General features: G+C 36.7%; 1 protein-coding gene across 5 annotated transcripts in view; it reads left to right on the forward strand.

Moving 5' to 3' along the window:
* RAMP3 (receptor activity modifying protein 3) overlaps positions 1-18,777 on the forward strand; it is a 59,477-nt gene that overhangs the window by 21,606 nt on the left and 19,094 nt on the right. For 4 of the 5 annotated variants that reach the window (XR_015696397.1, XR_015696396.1, XR_015696398.1 and 1 more), the window contains exons 3-4: positions 9,699-9,728; positions 10,565-10,672. Coding sequence is in view for 1 of the 5 variants with exons in the window: in XM_014063104.2 (XP_013918579.2) it covers positions 9,699-9,728; positions 10,565-10,694 (160 nt within the window). In the remaining 4 variants the exon portion in view is untranslated. Of the gene's footprint in view, positions 1-9,698; positions 9,729-10,564; positions 10,695-18,777 lie in introns of those variants that run through there. The other variant, XM_014063104.2, reaches the window with a different exon arrangement.

Below are 18,777 nucleotides of genomic sequence, written 5' to 3' on the forward strand. Positions count from 1 at the left end.
GGAGGTCAGTGGCACTCTTCCTATCTTTCCAACCTCATCTCTGGATAGGAGGGTAATGCCTTCCATCATTAGCCAGTGGATCCGCTTAGTCATATCCTTGGCATACGAATCCCAGAGGTTGCCAGTGGCGGCCGGCATCATGACACATTCAACGAGGAGCACTGCCACCTCAGTGGCTTGGGCCTCCCAGGTCCGCATAGAGGACATTTGCAGAGCGGCTACATGGGCATCCCCATCGTTGTTTATCCGACATTACAGGTTGGATGCGTTCACATCGATGCAGCTTTTGGGTGAAGGGTGCTATAGCAGGTTATTGCAGAGCATGAGTTCCCTGCCCATGGGACTTAGCTGTGGTAGATCCCATCCACTGGAGCCTCCTGTCCCTCACTCTGGAAAATGGCAGTTGGTCTTACCTGAACTGCTATTTTCGAGGCTCAGACAGGAGGCTCCAGTTCCCGCCCTAGGTAGTATGATAGCTGGAGTGGTGGGAGTTCTCCTTTGTGCCTTGTTTTCAGGTCTGAGGGGAGCTCACTTTGATGAAGTGGAGAAGGAAGGGTGAAGCAAAGAGGCGTGTCTTCAGCTTCATCCCAGTCTCGTGGCTAAATGGGCGTGTCAATACCATCCACTGGAGCCTCCTGTCCGAGCCCCAAAAATAGCAGTTCAGGTAAGACCAACTGTGATGTCAATGACCAATCAACAAGAGAACCAATCAGCGGCTCAGAATTTAAATATAGCTCCAAACAAGCAACCAGTCACACAACCAACTGACCTCACTGGCACACAAGACATATATAAGCTAAAGAGAAATAGAATAAGAAAATCCTACTGATGATGTTACCTAGTCTGGTAATGAAATGTTCAGAAACTAATTGAGACAAACTCAGAGAGCAAACTACTGCCAAAATCTAAAGCCCGAGTTACAAGATGGGGTGTTGGGGAAAGTGGTAAAAATTTGCATTGACCAATTAACAGGTCCTGACAAGGATTTTTAACATCTCCCTGCAACTGGCTAGAGTCCCATCCTGCTTGAAAGCAGCCACAATTACTCCAGTTCGGAAGAAAGCAGTCATAAACAGCCTGAATGACTATAGACCCATTGCACTGACATCTATAGTGATGAAGTGCTTTGAAAGACTGGTCCTACAACACCTCAGGTCCTGTCTTCCACCAAATTTTGATCAACATCTGTTTGCTTATAGAAGTAACAGGTTGACAGGGGACGCCATTGGCACTGCTCTACATATTGCACGGAGACATCTTGAGAAATCTGGGGATTATGTCAGAATGCTTTTTATAGACTATAGCTTGGCCTTAAATACCATGTTACCAGACATTCTCACTGAAAAGATGACTGACCTGAATTTCCTTCCCCTCACTTGTGACTGGATCAAAGACTCTCTGATGGATCATCCACAAACAGTAAGGGCTGGATCCTTTACATCTTCCACCCTGAAGCTCAGCACAGGCTCCTCCCAGGGCTATGTGCTCAGCCCCAACCTGTACTTGCTGTATACACATGACTGCATATTATCTGATCCATCCAACATCATTATAAAGTTTGCAAATGACACAACAATGCTTTGGCTTATAACTGGAGGGGACAAATCAGCATACAGGGAAGAAATCCAGAAGGTGTCCACATGGTGTTCAAAAAACAACCTACATCTAAACACTAGCATGACAAAGGGGATGGTGCAAGATTTCTGGAAGCAAAGAGAGGTACGTGCCCCGCTGTATATCAAGGGGGGCCATGTGGAGAGGGTTTTCTCTTTTAAATTCTTGGGGGTGCTCATTAGGCAAGACCTCACCTGGAAAAACAACATGTCCCTGGTGGTTAGTAAGGCCCAACAGAGGCTTCATTTCCTTAGAGTCCTGCGGAAAAATCAGGTGGAACAACTGCTGATGACTTCTTTCTATCTGTCTACAATAGAAAGTGTCTTCACGTACTGTATAAACAGTATGGTAACCTGGTTTAATAGTCGCGGGCAGGAAGGCATGACAGAGAATGATTAATTCGGCATAAGAAACTGTTGGTTGCCCCCTAACATCACTGGATGCCATTGCCAGATCTCGCTATTTTGGCAGAGTAAAGAAGATTCACACCCTGGCCTGTGTCTCTTTACTTTTATCATTGTGCGGAAGACATAGAAGTATATAGCCAGCTGGACAAAACAGCTTAAAAACAGCTTCTACCCATGGGCTGTCAGACTCTTAAACACAATATAGCACTACAAATATATTAATATGACAAATTTCACTGATGCCAATGCAGTGTGTAATATGTACAGCATATTCCAGGATATAATATCATACGCCAGAGTAATATACATTTTGCACAGAATATAACATACAAATGGAAACATATGACTAGTCCCCCCCCCCGCTAACTACTTGTATAAGGATTATTATTTATATTATTTATGTTGTCTTGTATTCTTGTATGGACTGCACCAGTAGAGGCTAAACCAATTTTGTTGCATACATGATGTACAATGACAATAAAGACTTTGAACTTTGAAAAGTTATTTATTTTTAAATACTGTATAATATTCAGTGTACTATTTTTATTTTTACTCACTTATCACTTATATTTATTTTAGAAACTCTTTAGTACTAGGAAATAATTGTGAAAACTAGTGATCTGAAAATCATGATAGATGGTCATGCTTGAGGTGAAAAGAATGAGTTTGAAGATCTTAGGGTATAATAAACAGAATTCAAATTTCTGGTTCATTTAGTTAATGGCAAAATCATAGATAACATTTATTTTCCCCTACAAAAAAATAAATAAATAAAACCCTCTTCAACATCTGCTCCTTCAAATTTGAAAATCTTGCTAAAGTGCCAAATCCTCTTGCCTCTGCAGTCAATGTTCTGTGCTTGAAGCCAAAGAAAATGACAGTCTATTATAGCAAAACATTTAAATATCCATCTGCAGTATTTCTGGAAAAACAGTTACTATCTGTGGTGCTTCTGTCAAACAGACAATATGTCACATTCTATCTACAATAGAAATAGTAACTGTTTTGTATTGTTCCAGATATAGTAACCTGTGAGTATTTAATGCTTTGTTTATTCTCATTCTAAATGTTTTATAGAAATTCTATATTAAACTATTCAATTGACTGCTACCAATTGTTTTCAGTAGAAATATTTCTTTATTGTTAGTTTCAGTCAAAACAGTTAAAAACATGCATTGTATGTTTTTATTTGTATAATAATATGCCCTGTCCAAATAATTGAACTTAAAAATAATTCATAACCAAATTCTTCTGTTGTACAGTATTCACAAACAGTAGGTGGAAATATCCGCTTCTTGTATTCTCTGGTAAATGGTTTTTGGAGATATGTTATATCCAACCAGAGCTGAATCTCTAAGAGTAATAATTCCTGCTATATCTTTTGTTAGAAAAATATATCCAGTCCTTTAAAACCGTTCAAGTTAGTAGTTATTGCCCCTTGGTCCCAAAGTTTTGAGAAAATAGGGAAAACCCCAGTAAATGTAAGACTCCCAGCAATACATATTGCTTTTACCACCACACAAGGATTAAAAATAAAATGCTAAGATTCCTAGAAGCATGTACTTTCCAGCTACTTCATTTTTTTATCCTGTAATGAATCTGAGACATACAGTTGCCATGTATGTGGATCCATTGGTTTATATCATCCAATTTATTTTCTTTACTGTTCCATTTCATTTTTCCTCATTGTTTCTTGGATGACTTACTTCCTATTACTCATATATTTGTGTAAATTACATTGTTCATTGCAATATATTAAAAATGGCTTCTGTTTATACCAGCATCCTTGTTTTATCACATGTTATTATTCTACTCTGTGAATTCCATTTGTTTTGTTTCTTTTGCCTTATCATACCACATTAGGATTGTTCTCACAACTGTTTTCACAACAAGCTGATTTGCGTTCAAAAGTCAAATAATATCAGACTATAATGAACAAAACAAGCCTTTTAAACAGAATACAATTATTTTTATTTTTAAATAAATGAATGCATTGTTTTTCTATATTGAAATAATTACTTTTATATACATTTAAAAATAAATGGAAGTTGTTTGTTTTCTTTTTATTATTGGAACATGAGTGAACAAGTTACAATTAAGATACACAGTTTATGAAGTATGAAGTAGCAGTTTCTTCCCAGGCAATTTTTCAAAAGAACAGGAATGTATGGATGTATACATCATTATTGGCATTTTCTTCTGCCTTATGTCTAAAAGGTATTTGGTAAATCCAGCTTTTCTTCATGTACCTCTGACAACTGTTTCATTTAGTTGCTGAATTATTTTTCTAGGATTGCAGAATGCAGCAGTTGCAAAAATATAAATAAATATCAATGCATAAAGTGGCCTTGGATGACACAACATATTAAGTTACAGAAAATGAATAAAATTTAACTTTAAAGAAGGTACATTCTTACAATCCTTTGTAACTGCCTCCTCCGAATTATATGAGCCTTGAAGAAAGATGCTTCCAAACTTCAAGAGCGGGCTCCCTTCTTGTAGTCCTTTAGATTCAAATTGCAAATTGAGTTCAAATTGAATTCAAATTGAGTTGGAAAAAGAGGCTTTCAAAGTATTGCAAGAATTGAGCCTCTTCTAGAGGTGCTTCGGAAGCCTCCTTCTCCAAGCTGTGCATGATATGGAAAAGGAGACTTCCAAAGCATTGCAAGAATTGAGCTCTTTTGGAGAATGGTACAAGGTAGCTTCAGTAAAAAGGCCACTCCCCTCCCCTTTGTAGCAACCTCTCAAATACTGGAATACTGCTAGCATGTTCCGCCAGTCCTTCTTTTCGTTTGACTAGCAAACCAAAATCCTGCAACCATTTCTTCAAATGTTTTTGTCTCCAGGCCTTTAATAATCTTAGTTGCTTTTTTTTGCACTTTTTCCAAAGTCACAATATCTTTTATGTAATGTGGTGACCAAAACTAAATGCAGTATTCTAGGTGTGGCTTTAGTAAGGCATTATAAAGTCATATTAATACTTCATATGATTTTGATTCTATGCCTTTGTTTAAACAATCAAAGATTGTTTTAGCTTTTTTGACTGCTGCTGCATATTGCTGGCTCATAACTAAAGATCCTCCACTAGGACTCCAAGGTCCCTCTGACAGTTACTGTTTTTGAGCCAGATTTCACCTAATCCAGTGATGGCTAACCTTTTTGTGGTCCTGTGCCAAAAGCGCCCACACCCATAATTCAATGCATGCACGAAACCCCCATGTACACCCTGCCCCTGCACATGTGCACGCAATGCCCCCCGCGCTCCCCTTTCCCCCATGCATGTGCACCGTGTGCCCCCAGCGTGCCCTATTTTGGGCCTACTAGACCTCCCTGCAACCTCCTGGGTCTAAAAATGGGTCGCAGAGGGCACCACACACCCCATGCTCCCCCTCCCCCTGTGCATGCACGGCAGAGACCCAAAAATCATCTGGCTGGCAGGAGGTGCATGCACATGCTCAGTGGAGCTGAGCGGGATGATAATTCACGTGCCTGCAGAGAGGGCTCTGCATAGGTTCTCTATCACGGATCTAATCCATCTGTTAGTGTTGCTGATTATCCCACATTTTTCTAGTTTACCAAGAAGTAGGTTATGGTTAATTTATTTGCATGCCTTGCTAAAACCTTAGTATACTATGTACATAGCATTTCAGTGGTCTATTAATTTAGTCACTTTGTCAAAGAATGAAATAAGATTGGTTTGGTATGATCTTTTTTAATAAATTTGTGCTAGCTTCTAGTTAAAACTTTATTTTTAGATGTTCACAGTTCTGTTTTTTGATTATCTTTTCCAGTATCTTCTCAGGTATTGATGTCAGGCTGATTAGTCTGTAGTTTCCTAGGTCTTTTCCTTTTTGAAGATGGGAACCATATCAGCTTTTTTCCAATCTTTGGGTAGTTCCCCAGTGCTCCAAGATTTTTTAAAGATGTGATACAAGGTTCTGAGACAGTGACGTGCGGTGAGTTTTATGGCTTGTGAGGCAGCAATTTTTTTAGACTTATGGACTTCAACTCCCAGAATTCTACAGCCAGGCATGCCTTGCTCAGTTCCGATTTAAAGCAACAGCATTTGTTTTTCTCCTTTGCTAAATAAGTTTCCTTCTTTCTTTTTCTTTTTCTTCTGATCTTTTTTCCTCTATTTCTTTTTACTACTTTAATTGTTTTGTCTTAAACTAAAACATTTTTTATTCTAATAAACTTCTCCTTCTACTTGTTACAAAATTATATTAAAGATACTTAAGGAAAAAGTATTAAAAATAGTTGAATCTACCACTTGGAAGCCTAAGTCTGAAGGTTTTTTTTTGTTGAAACAATATATTCTTTGTTCATTCCTATTTGATACATTGACTTTGCAACAGAAGGGTTTGGGACTTGTTTTTTAAAACCTGATAAAGACTGAAGGTCACAATCTGTGTACTGCTGGTGCTTGTAGAAAATATTTTGGCAAGAGTAGGAAAAGGAAAAAAAAAGATAAGAACCCTTCTGCTTTGAAAACCATAAAAGAACTTGCGCTTAAGATTTAAAATAAAAATAGAGATATTCTTCAAAAAAATTTGACAGGCTAGAGTGGCAGTAATTATCAAATTCCTCCTTTTTTTTTCTTTATATTTTTTTTACTCTGAAAAATGGATCAATACTCAGATGAAAAAAAAAAATGATAATCCAAAATATTTTGACTGGACTTCAAAACATCTCAGAAGGTCTTGAGAGATTTGATAAGAAAATGGACAGACTGTGGGATATCACAGAAAAAGATGATGGGGTTGGAGCCCCAGAAATTAAAGAAGCGAATGAAAATACAGAAAACAAAGATAAGACATTAGATGAACATTAACAGAGTAAATGTGAGTGAAGGTGGCAAGAAGGGAAGCTGGAAAAGTGACTTTGATAATTTGGTGCTACATTCCAAACTCCAAGATGCAGGAGAAAAAGAAAGAGCGAAAAAGATGGAATTAACAAGACAAATCTATCCAGAAATAAGCTTGACAACCGAAGTCAAGCCTACATTAATAACAATTCAAGGGCAATGAAACTACATGAGAGATCTTTTAAGCCAGTGTTTTTCAACCACTGTGCCGTGGCACACTAGTGTGCCGTGACATAGTGTAAGGTGTGCCGTGGGAGAATTACTTTATATATAGTCAATATAGGCACAGAGTTAATTTTTTTTAACATTTTCTAATGGTGGTGTGCCTCGTGATTTTTTTCATGAAAAAAGTGTGCCTTTGCACAAAAATGGTTGAAAAACACTGTTTTAAGCTACAAAGTGCAGAGAGAAGCCTTAAACCCTGGAAAGGTCCTGAAAAGAGAATTGACACAATAGCTGGCAAGAGAGAAAAGACCATTTTGCTACTAGAAAGACACTGATTAATAATGCTAGTTGATGAAAAAAAGCTAGCTAATTATTGATGATTAATAAGTAGAGATCTTAGTACTTTGTAGACTGTTCTAGATTATCATTGAATGTTTATTCGTTAACATATAATTTACTATGATACCAATAGTGAAATGATAACCTTAATTACGATAAATAACCGGGCCATAAATTGTAATTTGGGATCTGGCGATAAAAGGTACAAATCTTACAAATTTTTGTTTAGATCTTGTTATGAAGATATAAATAATTTGAGTCAGAAGAGAGGAGATGTGATATAAATAAGGAAATGCTAATGTATACTTTTGGTGATTATTAAGTAGAAATATTAACATCTCTTAGATTGTTTTAGATTTTTAATGTTTATTTTGTTAACACGTAATTAACCAATTTGGGACTGAGGAAAAAGACCTATAAATAGTATTAATAAATCTTTGATTAAGGATGATTATAAAGGTATAATCTTGTGTGGGCCTGTGGAGAGGAGAGGTGAGATAAACAGTAAATAATCTTTGGTCAACTACAATAACAACAAAGAAATGTTAATGGATATATACAGGTGTGTTATTGGGGGGGGATGCTTAGATATCTTACTTAATTGAATTTGTTTCAGAATATGTCATAAAGGTGTAATGTTATTGGAGGTTTATTGAAATTGCAAATGAATGCCAGTGGTGGTTGTGTCTTTAAATACAAATGATTCTAGATAAAACATGTTTAAATAATTGTAATTAAATGAGAATTGTGGTACAGGAATAGTAAAATACATACATTTTCTTTTTTTATTTAAAATATACAACTCAATTTGAATGAAGTATATGTAAGGATTGTGGAAGAAATGCACAGAATGTATTTATAACCAATCGATACGGTTTCTACAAGATGTAACGAAGGATGATTCTTTTTTTGTGTGTTTTTGTTTAATTAAAACAATATTTTTTTTAAAAAAATATAACATCTAGGAGGGATTACATTGTAATGTGAAAATGGAAATATGCACATATATGCCATCTGTCTTTCTATCTGCCTGCCTGCCTGCCTGCCTGCCTGCCTGCCTGCCTCCTACCTACCTACCTACCTACCTACCTACCTACCTTTAGGACTAGGAGAGGACTAGGTAGGGAAAGTCTGCTGTGAATGAAGTCTCCAGGGATAATATTGGATCTAATTTTCAGAGACTGAAGGTGTTACCATTGTTCCAGAGCAGAAGAAATTAGGACTAGGCTTTGGGATACTGTAATCTTAAAGTAGAATTCAGAGTGCTTTCAGTGGAAGAATAGGAATTCATATCCATAAAAATAGTGAGGAATTTCAACATTATCTTGACTGTTTATAATAATACATAGTAGAGAAATAGTAATATATCAATTAAATGATATTATAAAGCAGCATCTAAGTTTGTATAAATTAATATTATTATATATTAATATATAAATTGATTTCTTTCCATGCTTTTTCTTATTTGTTAACTATGTCTAGTTATAAGGTTGCTTAATACAGCATTATTGGCCTTCTGTGCCAATATTGCTCTTTTGACTAGCAAAGGCTTTTATTTTCTCCCCTGAAAACTTGCTTTCCTTTTCCTTTTCAAGCATATCTAACTAAATCCTTAGCTAGAAAAAATGTTACCGTATAATTCCAAAATCCTAATGAACAGTTACACTTTGACTGATTTTGTGGTTTTCCTGTCTTAGCTATTCTATCATGTCCTCCATTATGTTTTGAAGAACGTCAATGCAAGAAGAAATATTGTTTAACATAAAGTGATATGTGATTCCTTTGTATTTAGTAAATGTTAAGATTTTTCCTCTGAATTATAAATGTAGCCATCTGATAGAGTATAGTTTTGAAGGAACCTTGATAATTTCTGCTGTTTTCTAAAGGTGTTAAGGGACTTTTGTCAGCTCTGAATCAAAAGGCTGACATGCATCTGAATTGCAGTTCCACCCTCTGATGTATAATCAGTAGCATTCTTATACTCTCCTCTACACATGATGCATACTGATTAATATCATGTTAATAGGAATCTTGCTAGCTTAAAGTTCTTATCTCTATAGAGAGTACTCTTCTTTATTTTTGATTGATACTAATTTCATTTTTGTTAGGTTATTTGGCATTGGACTAGATATCATATTCTTCCAACCCATTTCACCAGTTGGATACCATAGATATTTCATGGGTTGGAACCAGGTGGTTGCACAAAATCTGCATGATTTAGATTTAAAATAATATCATCAGGTTATTATTAGTTTAATATATTTTATAATAATAGCACTCTAATAGATACTTCCTTTATCTTTTTCCAGCTAATAGCCTAATAACAATTGGATTAGCAGGTAAGAAGCTTGGTATTTTCTTTCTGTATTCTTTTTCATTGTTTCTCTTTAAAAAAGGCAGCCCTTATATGATTGATTTCTGATAACCTTTGTTCAAAGTATATATCTTACACACAACTAGAATGAAATATAGAAAACGTGATGCTTCTGTGAGCTAAATTTCAATATTTACGAGGACTGCCTCATATATAACTATTTAGAGAATGCAAGACTCTGAGAAAAATCAACACAATTTTACAAGTTGGAGTCACCGTTTTATTTTTCTTTGAATATTTAGCTTAAGAAATTGGTATTGTATTTCTATAAGGAAAACATATTCAGCAGCAATATTTTAAATGAATAGTGGTCCATTTTCTTCAAGCAGATCTTATATTTCCTTGAATGAGGTGTAAATAAATAAATAAAAGTCTGAAGTAACAGAAATAGTCGTGTCGAAGATCTATCTCAAACTGGCCAAGAAGATGCTTTTGTTATAGACACAAAGCGAGTATGCCATGGTTGGAAATCCAGACTGGCTGCCAATATCCAGATTGCTATCATATGATTGCAGGGACAGTAGAATGATTGCAAGTGTGAGGACTGGTTGTAAGTCACTTTTCTATGTTGTCGTACATTGAACAGTTGTTAAATAAATGATAAATAAGCAAGGATTACCTGTGAAAGTTTTAGAGCTTCACAATATCCAGCTAATGTCATGTCTAAGATATGAGATATTTAATAGTTAAATAGTCTATTTTAATTGCAACACTTTCTCTTTATGTACATTTTTAAAAATCTTCATGGTTTTCCAAAGTGGGCCATAGTCTTGTTTTTTGGCTGACTTTTCTGTTTCATAGGTGCACAACAGCAGATCATCTGCAATGAATCCTTCATGCTACAGAACTTGCCAGTGTGTGGAAAATCCTTTGAAGAGATGATGCACAAAGTGGATTCTACAAAATGGTGCAATCTGACAGAATTTATACTGTAAGCTTCTGACTAAATTTACATAGTAAGCTTTATAATTTGATATGGGAAATTTACTTGTTATTAAAAATGATTATTATACAACATTAATTGCACAAAGCATAAACTATTAGAATATGTGGAATTTCTGAATCCAGTAGCAATAGAAATAGCTCTTAGACTTATATAAGTGCAGATTTCAGAGTCAGCATATTTCCACTAACAATCTGGGCCCTCATTTTACTGACCTCGGAAGGATGGAAGACTGAGTCAACCTTGAGATGGTCAGGATCAATGTCAAACTCCAGGCTATGGGCAGAGTTAGCTTGCAATACTGCATTCTAACTACTGTACTACCACTGTCCTGTCTACCGTATGTCTGCTCAGAGATAAGCCTCTTTGATTATAGCTGTAGGAATTATTGTAGGAACTATAGCACTAGCCCTGGTGCTAGTGCTATTTGGCTATTCCCCTTTTTCTGATTTACAAACCTACAGCAAAACATCTCCATTATGTATAACCTTCCTAGATTATATTTTGGGTTTTGGTTAAATTTAACAAGAAATGGTATCTGCTAATACTTTAAGGAACAACAGCAAATACCAGAATTTTCAGAATAAAGAATAGCCTGAATAAATAGTTGGAAACTGGCATACCATTGAATGTGGATCTGATTTACCAAAGTTTGTCTTGACTTCAGCTACAATCAGAGGAAGTTATCTATGAGTAGACATGTGGTAGATCAGAGTTCCCCAATCTTTCTGGCTTTGCAGACTGACAGATGGGGGGGAGAACATGGTGTCTTACAGTTACATATAAGCTAAAACATAGAAAGTTAAGAACAAACATTAAAACCAAATACACATGTGGAGGGTGGAGGCGGAGGGTGGGGTAGGTGGAATTTGTTATTACTGAATCAACCACCTCCATTGCGCTGTTCCCCCACTGGGGCCCCAAGCCGACTGGCAAAACCATGTCTTATATTAGCAACAGTCCTATCTGATCCTGTGAGCCTAATTCAGGAATAAGGTCTCAATACCAGAGATTTATGAAGCAAGGCTCCTGAAAGACACTCCGATACTGTGATGCTGCAGTACTGCCGGCTACTTCTGCTGACTGCTGGCTTCCAGCAGTTTGGCAGTTCAGGTCTTAAGGTTGTCTCAGCCTACCATCTTTCCAAGATTGGTAAAATAAGGACCCAGATTATTGGGAGCATTATGCTGACACTATAAGAGAGGGGTATAAAGCACAATGAAGTAGTATACAAGTCTAAGTGCTATTGCTATTGCTACTCCCACCCCACCTCCCCTGCCTTGAGGTCCTGCCTGCATGCTGGACATATCTTTCAGAGGAGACCCCCTCCCTTTCAGGGTCAACCAGGTCTAAGTAATGCATGGCAGGTCAGCTTGCTTCTTTTGAACAAGAGAAGCTTTATTATTGATTGACCTGACATTCAACAGCAGCAGTTGGACCCCAGGGCCACCGAGGGTATGCTGTCCAGGGACTGGGGATGTGCTCAGAGAGGTGGAACACGTGACTGATTTTAAGCATCCGGGGCATCTTCCCCTGTAACAGCCTTTCCTCTGGCTCCCGTAGCATCCCCTGCCTGTGATATCTGATCCTGTCCTATATCCCCCAAGATAAACAGCTTCTTCCTAACCCACTTCCTTAAAGAGCCAAGGGCTCTGCTATCCCCTCCCAGTATTCACATTCACACTCTCAAACATCCCGGGGGGGTGTCAATGGCGGGGGCATAGCACTATAGCAAAAACTCTTAGCCCCAAGGACTCCCACCTCTCCCACCCCTCACAGCAAATATACTGTCCTCTCTCCCAACTGGTTCCTCTCATGAGAGGACTACTCATCCAAAACCAACTTCACCCAGCTCTCAAGGTGAGAGTATGCAAATACTACTCAAACACAAACTAACTCAAGTATCGCCACAATCAGGCCAGTGCCCCTTTCCCAGCAGAGAGTATTAAAAAGTGAGAATTGGAGAGGACAGTCACTATTAGAAAGATAGCATAAGATGGCATGAGAACTGAAGCCAGGCTTTTGGCTCTGGGAGATTGCCAAGTAGTAGATCAAGGGTTCATCACCTTTGCCAGTCCGAACGTCAACATCTCCATCTAGCTCCATAGGGATTTGCAGACATTTTGAGGGGATGCTGATGCAATTAGGGCGCCATGATATAAACAAACATTCAAATGTAAATCAAAGAGGACAGAGAGTAAACTTTTATACTTGGGAGTTTCTAATTGTGGCAGCAGTTTGTTGGGCTGCAAATTAGCAGAAATGGATTAAACGTAGAGATGCATCAGTAGTGAACAATGCTTGTTGAGTTCATATTTCTTAAGGGCACTGAAAGGAAAACATCGCCAGAGTTAACTGAGTTTGAACTGCTACATTCAATTTTTAAAATGATAGTATCCTCTTGGGAAAAGCAATCCAGAAGTGGGGTAGATTTCTCTAAGCATAATACCTGTATAGAAAAATTTGAGAAGGGTCTCAAAAAAAGCTTCATTTTAAGAAGCTTGCTAAGGACTTGTAGACTGCTTAAAGGTCAGCAAAATTTGCCAGCAATCCTTTCTGACTGGCAGTCATTAATTGTATGAATATATGCATGGAAATAAAGTGTAGGATTTAGAAATAAAAAGCTAAAACATACATGTCACTGTCATCTAAAATCTAAATCATTGTGTTTATGAAAATATGAATGACTGAAATAAATAGTAATAATTAATAAAGTAATTTAAAAAATTGGGTCAATTGTTGTTTTAAATCACATACTATTGGTATAGAAGAAAAGAGGTTGATCATTTGGTGATTCTAAAATGAATTAAAATCCAAATTGGTCTGCTTGGTAAAAGGTTTCTTTAGCTTAAGTCTGCTGTGTTCATGTGACCAAAGTATATACATAAAATGTAGTTATTGTATGAGACAGTTAGTGAATTACCTCCTTATTAATTATCAAGAAATCACTATGTTTGGATCTTGAAAACAAATACACATGGAAGAAAAAGAAGTAAAAATCAGAAGCAGAAAAAATGACTTTTGTATCAAAAGGTATTACTCCTAAGCATAATAAATTGAGCTCTGGTTAGCAATAGTTGATTCTAATTATTATGCAAATTTAATTGTGTCCTCTTATCCTATGTTTCTTTTAAAACTATGTCATTCCACTGCAAATAAGATTATATTCACTTCTTGAGTGATGGCTTCAGAAACTATTTTTAGGTTGAATCAATTATAACGAAACAATTTGAATGTGCCGAATATTAGTTTTAAACCTTGTTAGCACCTGTTTTTCCTCTTCTACTTCATATACAAAAGCTATGAAATACTATTTAGCTCATGCAAACTGTTAGCTACTTATCTTTTCTATTCTGCCTCTTGTGGCATAGATAGCATAGATAGGAAGATACATTATAAGTAATTTATTATTTATAATTGTATTTGATTGAAATATATAATTTTTTTCAAACTAGTCTGCAGAAAATTGTTAGAATTTATATAATGATGTGGTTTTATTTTGAAGAAAGTGTTTTCTTTAGAGTACTGTATTTTTGGAGTATATGACGCACCAGTGTATAAGACACACCAAGGTTTTGAAGAGGCAAATTTAAAAAAAAGTTTTTGCACTCTGCAACCTCCCAAAAATGGCCCGTTTTTCACAAAAATGGGCCCATTTCCCCCCAAAAAAGGCATGAATAGCTTTTAGGGGGCTTGCAGGATGCTCCTGGGAGGAGGGGTGGCCCCTCCAAAAACAAGCAAAAAATTGCATATTTTTTTTTTGTGAAAATAGGCCCATTTTTCGTTTTAAAAAAAAGGCATGGATAGCCTTTAGGAAGCTTATTGAGTGCTCCTGGGGGTTTGGGGGGGGGAAATTGAGCAAAAAATGATGTGTTTTTGCTCATTTCTCCCTTCCTCTGTCCCCAGGAGTTCTCTGAAAGCTCTGCACGGTCATTTTGGTGAAGGGGGCAGGGTTTTGGGAGGCAAAAAATGCTGTATTCAGTGTATAAGACACACCCAGATTTTCAGCCTTTTTTTTGAGGGAAAAAGGTGCATCTTATACTATGAAAAATATGGTAACCAGCACAACAGCTTGCCTTCAGAACTTGTGGTGCTTCATCACTGGAGGTTTTTAAGAGAAGACTGAACAGTTACTTTTCTGAAATGGTATAGGGCCCTGATGGCGAATCTATGGCACACATGCTACAGGTGACATGCAGAGTCCTCTCTGCAGGCATGTGAGCCGTTGCTCCAGCTCAACTCTACCATGCATGCACACGTGCGCATGTCCCACCAGCCAGCTGATTAACAGGTCTCTGCCGCGCAAGTGGGGAAGGTGGGGCGTATGTAGGAGACATGAGTTCAGGCATGGAGGGTGAGGGGAGCATGGGTGTCCAGAGCAGCCCTCCCTTGGCCTGTTATTGGTCCCAGGAGACTGCAGGGAGGCCTGATAGGCCCAAAATGGGGCATGGGAGGGTCGTGCACACATGTGCGGGGCGGGGGGGCACATGCACGCTTTCTGCATGCAATGACAAAACAGTTAGCCCTCATTGATATGGGTGTCCTGCTTGAGCAGGGGATTGGACTAAAAGACCTTGAGGGTCCCTTCAAGCCCTGTTGTGATTGAAAACTCGAATTTTATAATTTTACCTGATAAGTCATAGTATTTTTATTTAGCCACAGATATCACTTGTTTCAGCTGAATTTAGTGTACTGTTTTCAACAAAACTAGAGGCCACAGCTAGATAATTACTTAAACTATTGTCCAATTGCTGCCCCTACTTTGCCACATAAACAAAGTCTTCCTTTTATCCTTAGAATCATTTGTTTGTATCCCATTTTTATTATTTTTTAAAAATAACTCGAGACAGCAAACAAATCCAACACACCTCCTTCCTATTTTGTCCATAACAGAGTTGGACTGGAAGTGACTGGCCTTGGACTGGTCACCAAGTTGGCTTTCATGGCTAAGGCAGAACTAGAACTCACAATCTCCAACTTTTTATCATGGTGTCTTAATTGGCTCTTTAATTAAATTTGGAAAAGGTTAAGAAAAGTGACTGGTGGATTCCCCCAGTTTTGTTATTCTCCCAGCAAGTGTTTCTTACTGGTGGAAAAACAATCACCAATTTTGCTCAAGTGTGCTAGGTTTGGAGGAGAGTAAGCAAATGTCTGGAAAACTGCATGTCTTAGAAGACTGCTGCAAGTTACCCAACTATCAGGATGCCCAGAGTCCTTCTTTGCACTGCCCAGAGTCCCTCCTTGAGGTTGATGGGTAGACACCCAAAATTTAAACAAAAAACCACAAGTAAATAATGTAGGCATATAGATGGGGCATCAGGTAAAAAACAACAACTAATAACTGAGTCTTATTTTGAAGGGCTGCAACTAGTGAATCCAGTTGTATCTCAGTGGACAGAAACACCCAGAATGATAGCCATAAGGCAAGAATACAGTAGACAAATTAAAGTTATCCTCCCCCTAGTATTAAAACTAATAAAAATATAAATACATGCAAAAAGCTGGTTAGCAGAAGCAGTAAAAAACTTATAATATTCTCAGTGGTGACCGAAACTAACATGCACACAGCTGGCAATACTTGGCTCTCTTTTCCAATTTAAATCAAGCATTTTATGCTCCAGAATAATTGCTCTCAAGATAGCATTAGTCCTGCTATGTAAACACAAATTTAATGATTTTTCGAAACAGCACTAAAACTATTTTTATGACAAACCATAGAGGCCAGTTCCCAGCAATGGGAAAGAAAAAGGCATCCTTCCAGTGGCACAAGGTGGCTAATTGCTCTTGAGTGAAGTTGTAACTATATTGTTAATAAAGCCTGATAGATTTTATCTATTGCCAGATTGTATCAAATATACTTCAGGCTGATATAGGCTAGGGATGAACCAGTGACAATATCATGACAACCCAGCGCGAACAAAATGTTATCTGGTTGTGTTTGTTGCATTGAGAAAATATGAGATGAGCCCTTTACTAGAAAGCACTGCTTTAAAAATTCATTAGCCAAACATTTCTTAAATGAATAAAATACCAATGCTCCCCTCCCTTTGGTGGTTAAACATTTCTGCAGGAAGATATAGCTTTTTGCCATATTCATTTAATTGCCCTGCAATAGTCTGGGTCAGTGGTGGGTTGCTCCCGGTTTGGCCTGGTTTGGCCAAACTGGTAGTAGCGGCAACGGGAGGCCCCGCCCACCCGCATGGGTGTGCATTCTGCGCATGCACAGAAATGTTGCACATGTACATGAGCACATGGGAGAGTGCGCCCAAACCGGTAGTAAAAATATTTGCAACCCATCACTGGTCTTGATTACATTTGGAATCTATTAATGTTATTTTATACTTTCATTACTTTATAATTATGAAAAATATGTTATATATGCCTGGAGAAAAGATAAATCTTATAGTTACCAAAGAATAATACAACTGAATGGCTGTACTACTTTTTTTCTGATCACTTGATATTATCTAAGAAAAGAAGGAAATGATAAGTATTTTTCAGGTGGCTGCTCTCAATCTTTAGAAATACTGAAAGGCCATTTAATTCAGGAAAATGACAAATTTGCTGAGGTGAAACAGAGTGCTTTTATATTGGAACTTTGAGTGGGGTCATATTTTTAGACATTTCAATTCAATTTCAGTTCAAATGTGAGTGTGCCCTCACATTTGCGAACCGGTAGGGAAGGTTAAGTGAATGTCACCGTGGGTGAAATGATATATTAACTTTTGTTTTATTATGTTTAGAAGAATATATTTGTACTGTACAATAAGAAAATTTAGCACCAGATAAGGAAAAATCAGAGTTTGGAGTGTTCCAATAGGGAAATACCTTTCCTTGGACAGTTTTAATTGGTGTTTGCTTTAACTTTTAACTTCCATTGTAAATATATCTAAAGTTCTTTAATTTGAAAGAAATTTATTGAAAGAATTTATTGAAAATCAAACTATGTAATATCTTTTAGAAAATAAACAGTGACATTTTATTGATTAAATTCTGCCCAGAGGAACCTATTGCCAAGTAAATATAATTGAATGTGAAATGTTGGTGAAATTCATTCTGTAAGTAATCTGTTAAATACTACTTTTTCTTACCATGCTGTATAGTTAACATTAAAAATGGTTTGTAGCACGTGTGGATTAAGAGATATATGGAAATTGAAGTGGGAGCTATGTTATTGAATTAATATTGTTCTATGTGTCTAATGGTTACTGAATTTTTGTTAGTTTTGGTATTCAAATTTTAGGAATACTTTGGCTTTTATTAATGGAGGAATATTCTCGATTAATTATTAATTTATTATTAATGGAGAAGTTGCTCATGCCTTTTGTCTTATATGAATCTTAAGTATACTAGATCAGTTCAATCCACATGACATAATAGGGAAAGAAAAATAATTTAAATTACTTAAGGACAAAATGGTTGGGAATGAATATTTTAAATAAAAATATAACTAATTTCTTGGTTTAAACTTCTGGGTAGCTTAAAAATGATTGGGTTTCACTTTCAAAATGTAGGACACATCTCTTGAACACCGAAAGTAAAAATATTTAGTTACATTATGTTGATTTGCGGTATGTTATATTTCATTCCAAGAGAAAAGAAATCAGACAAACATTGTATATTAAGTTACATTTTGTCCCAGCTGGTAAAATTCTTCAGTATTATGGAAAAGTATTTAGGATGTTGATTGACTGTTATGATAAATACTGCAAACTGGAAGCTAGAATAAATATTTGAATGTAATTAGACAATTGTGAATTGTAAAGTACAATTATAAATAGGTAAGAAACAAACATTCTTCCTAGGTCTAAAATTGCAGCTGTTTCTGGCTTTTCTTCAGAGTAATTTCTCTAAGCACAAGAAAACAGTGTATTTTCCACACATTGCCCCTCAATTAAGTGCATTTAAAATTATTTACATTCTCTTGGTTAAAACTTGTTATATTTCTTTCTACCTGATTTGCATAGCTAATATATGGCAATATAGTATATATTGTATATATGATAATTCCTAACAATATTCTTAAAAAACCCACCCTTAAAAAAATACTATTTTCCCTTGTAGATTTAGA

This window comes from Thamnophis sirtalis, unplaced genomic scaffold (assembly GCF_051295495.1).
Source record: "Thamnophis sirtalis isolate CommonGarterSnake01/CBP01778 unplaced genomic scaffold, rThaSir2_p1.2 scaffold_4, whole genome shotgun sequence".
In the NCBI taxonomy this organism is placed as follows: Eukaryota; Metazoa; Chordata; class Lepidosauria; order Squamata; family Natricidae; genus Thamnophis; species Thamnophis sirtalis.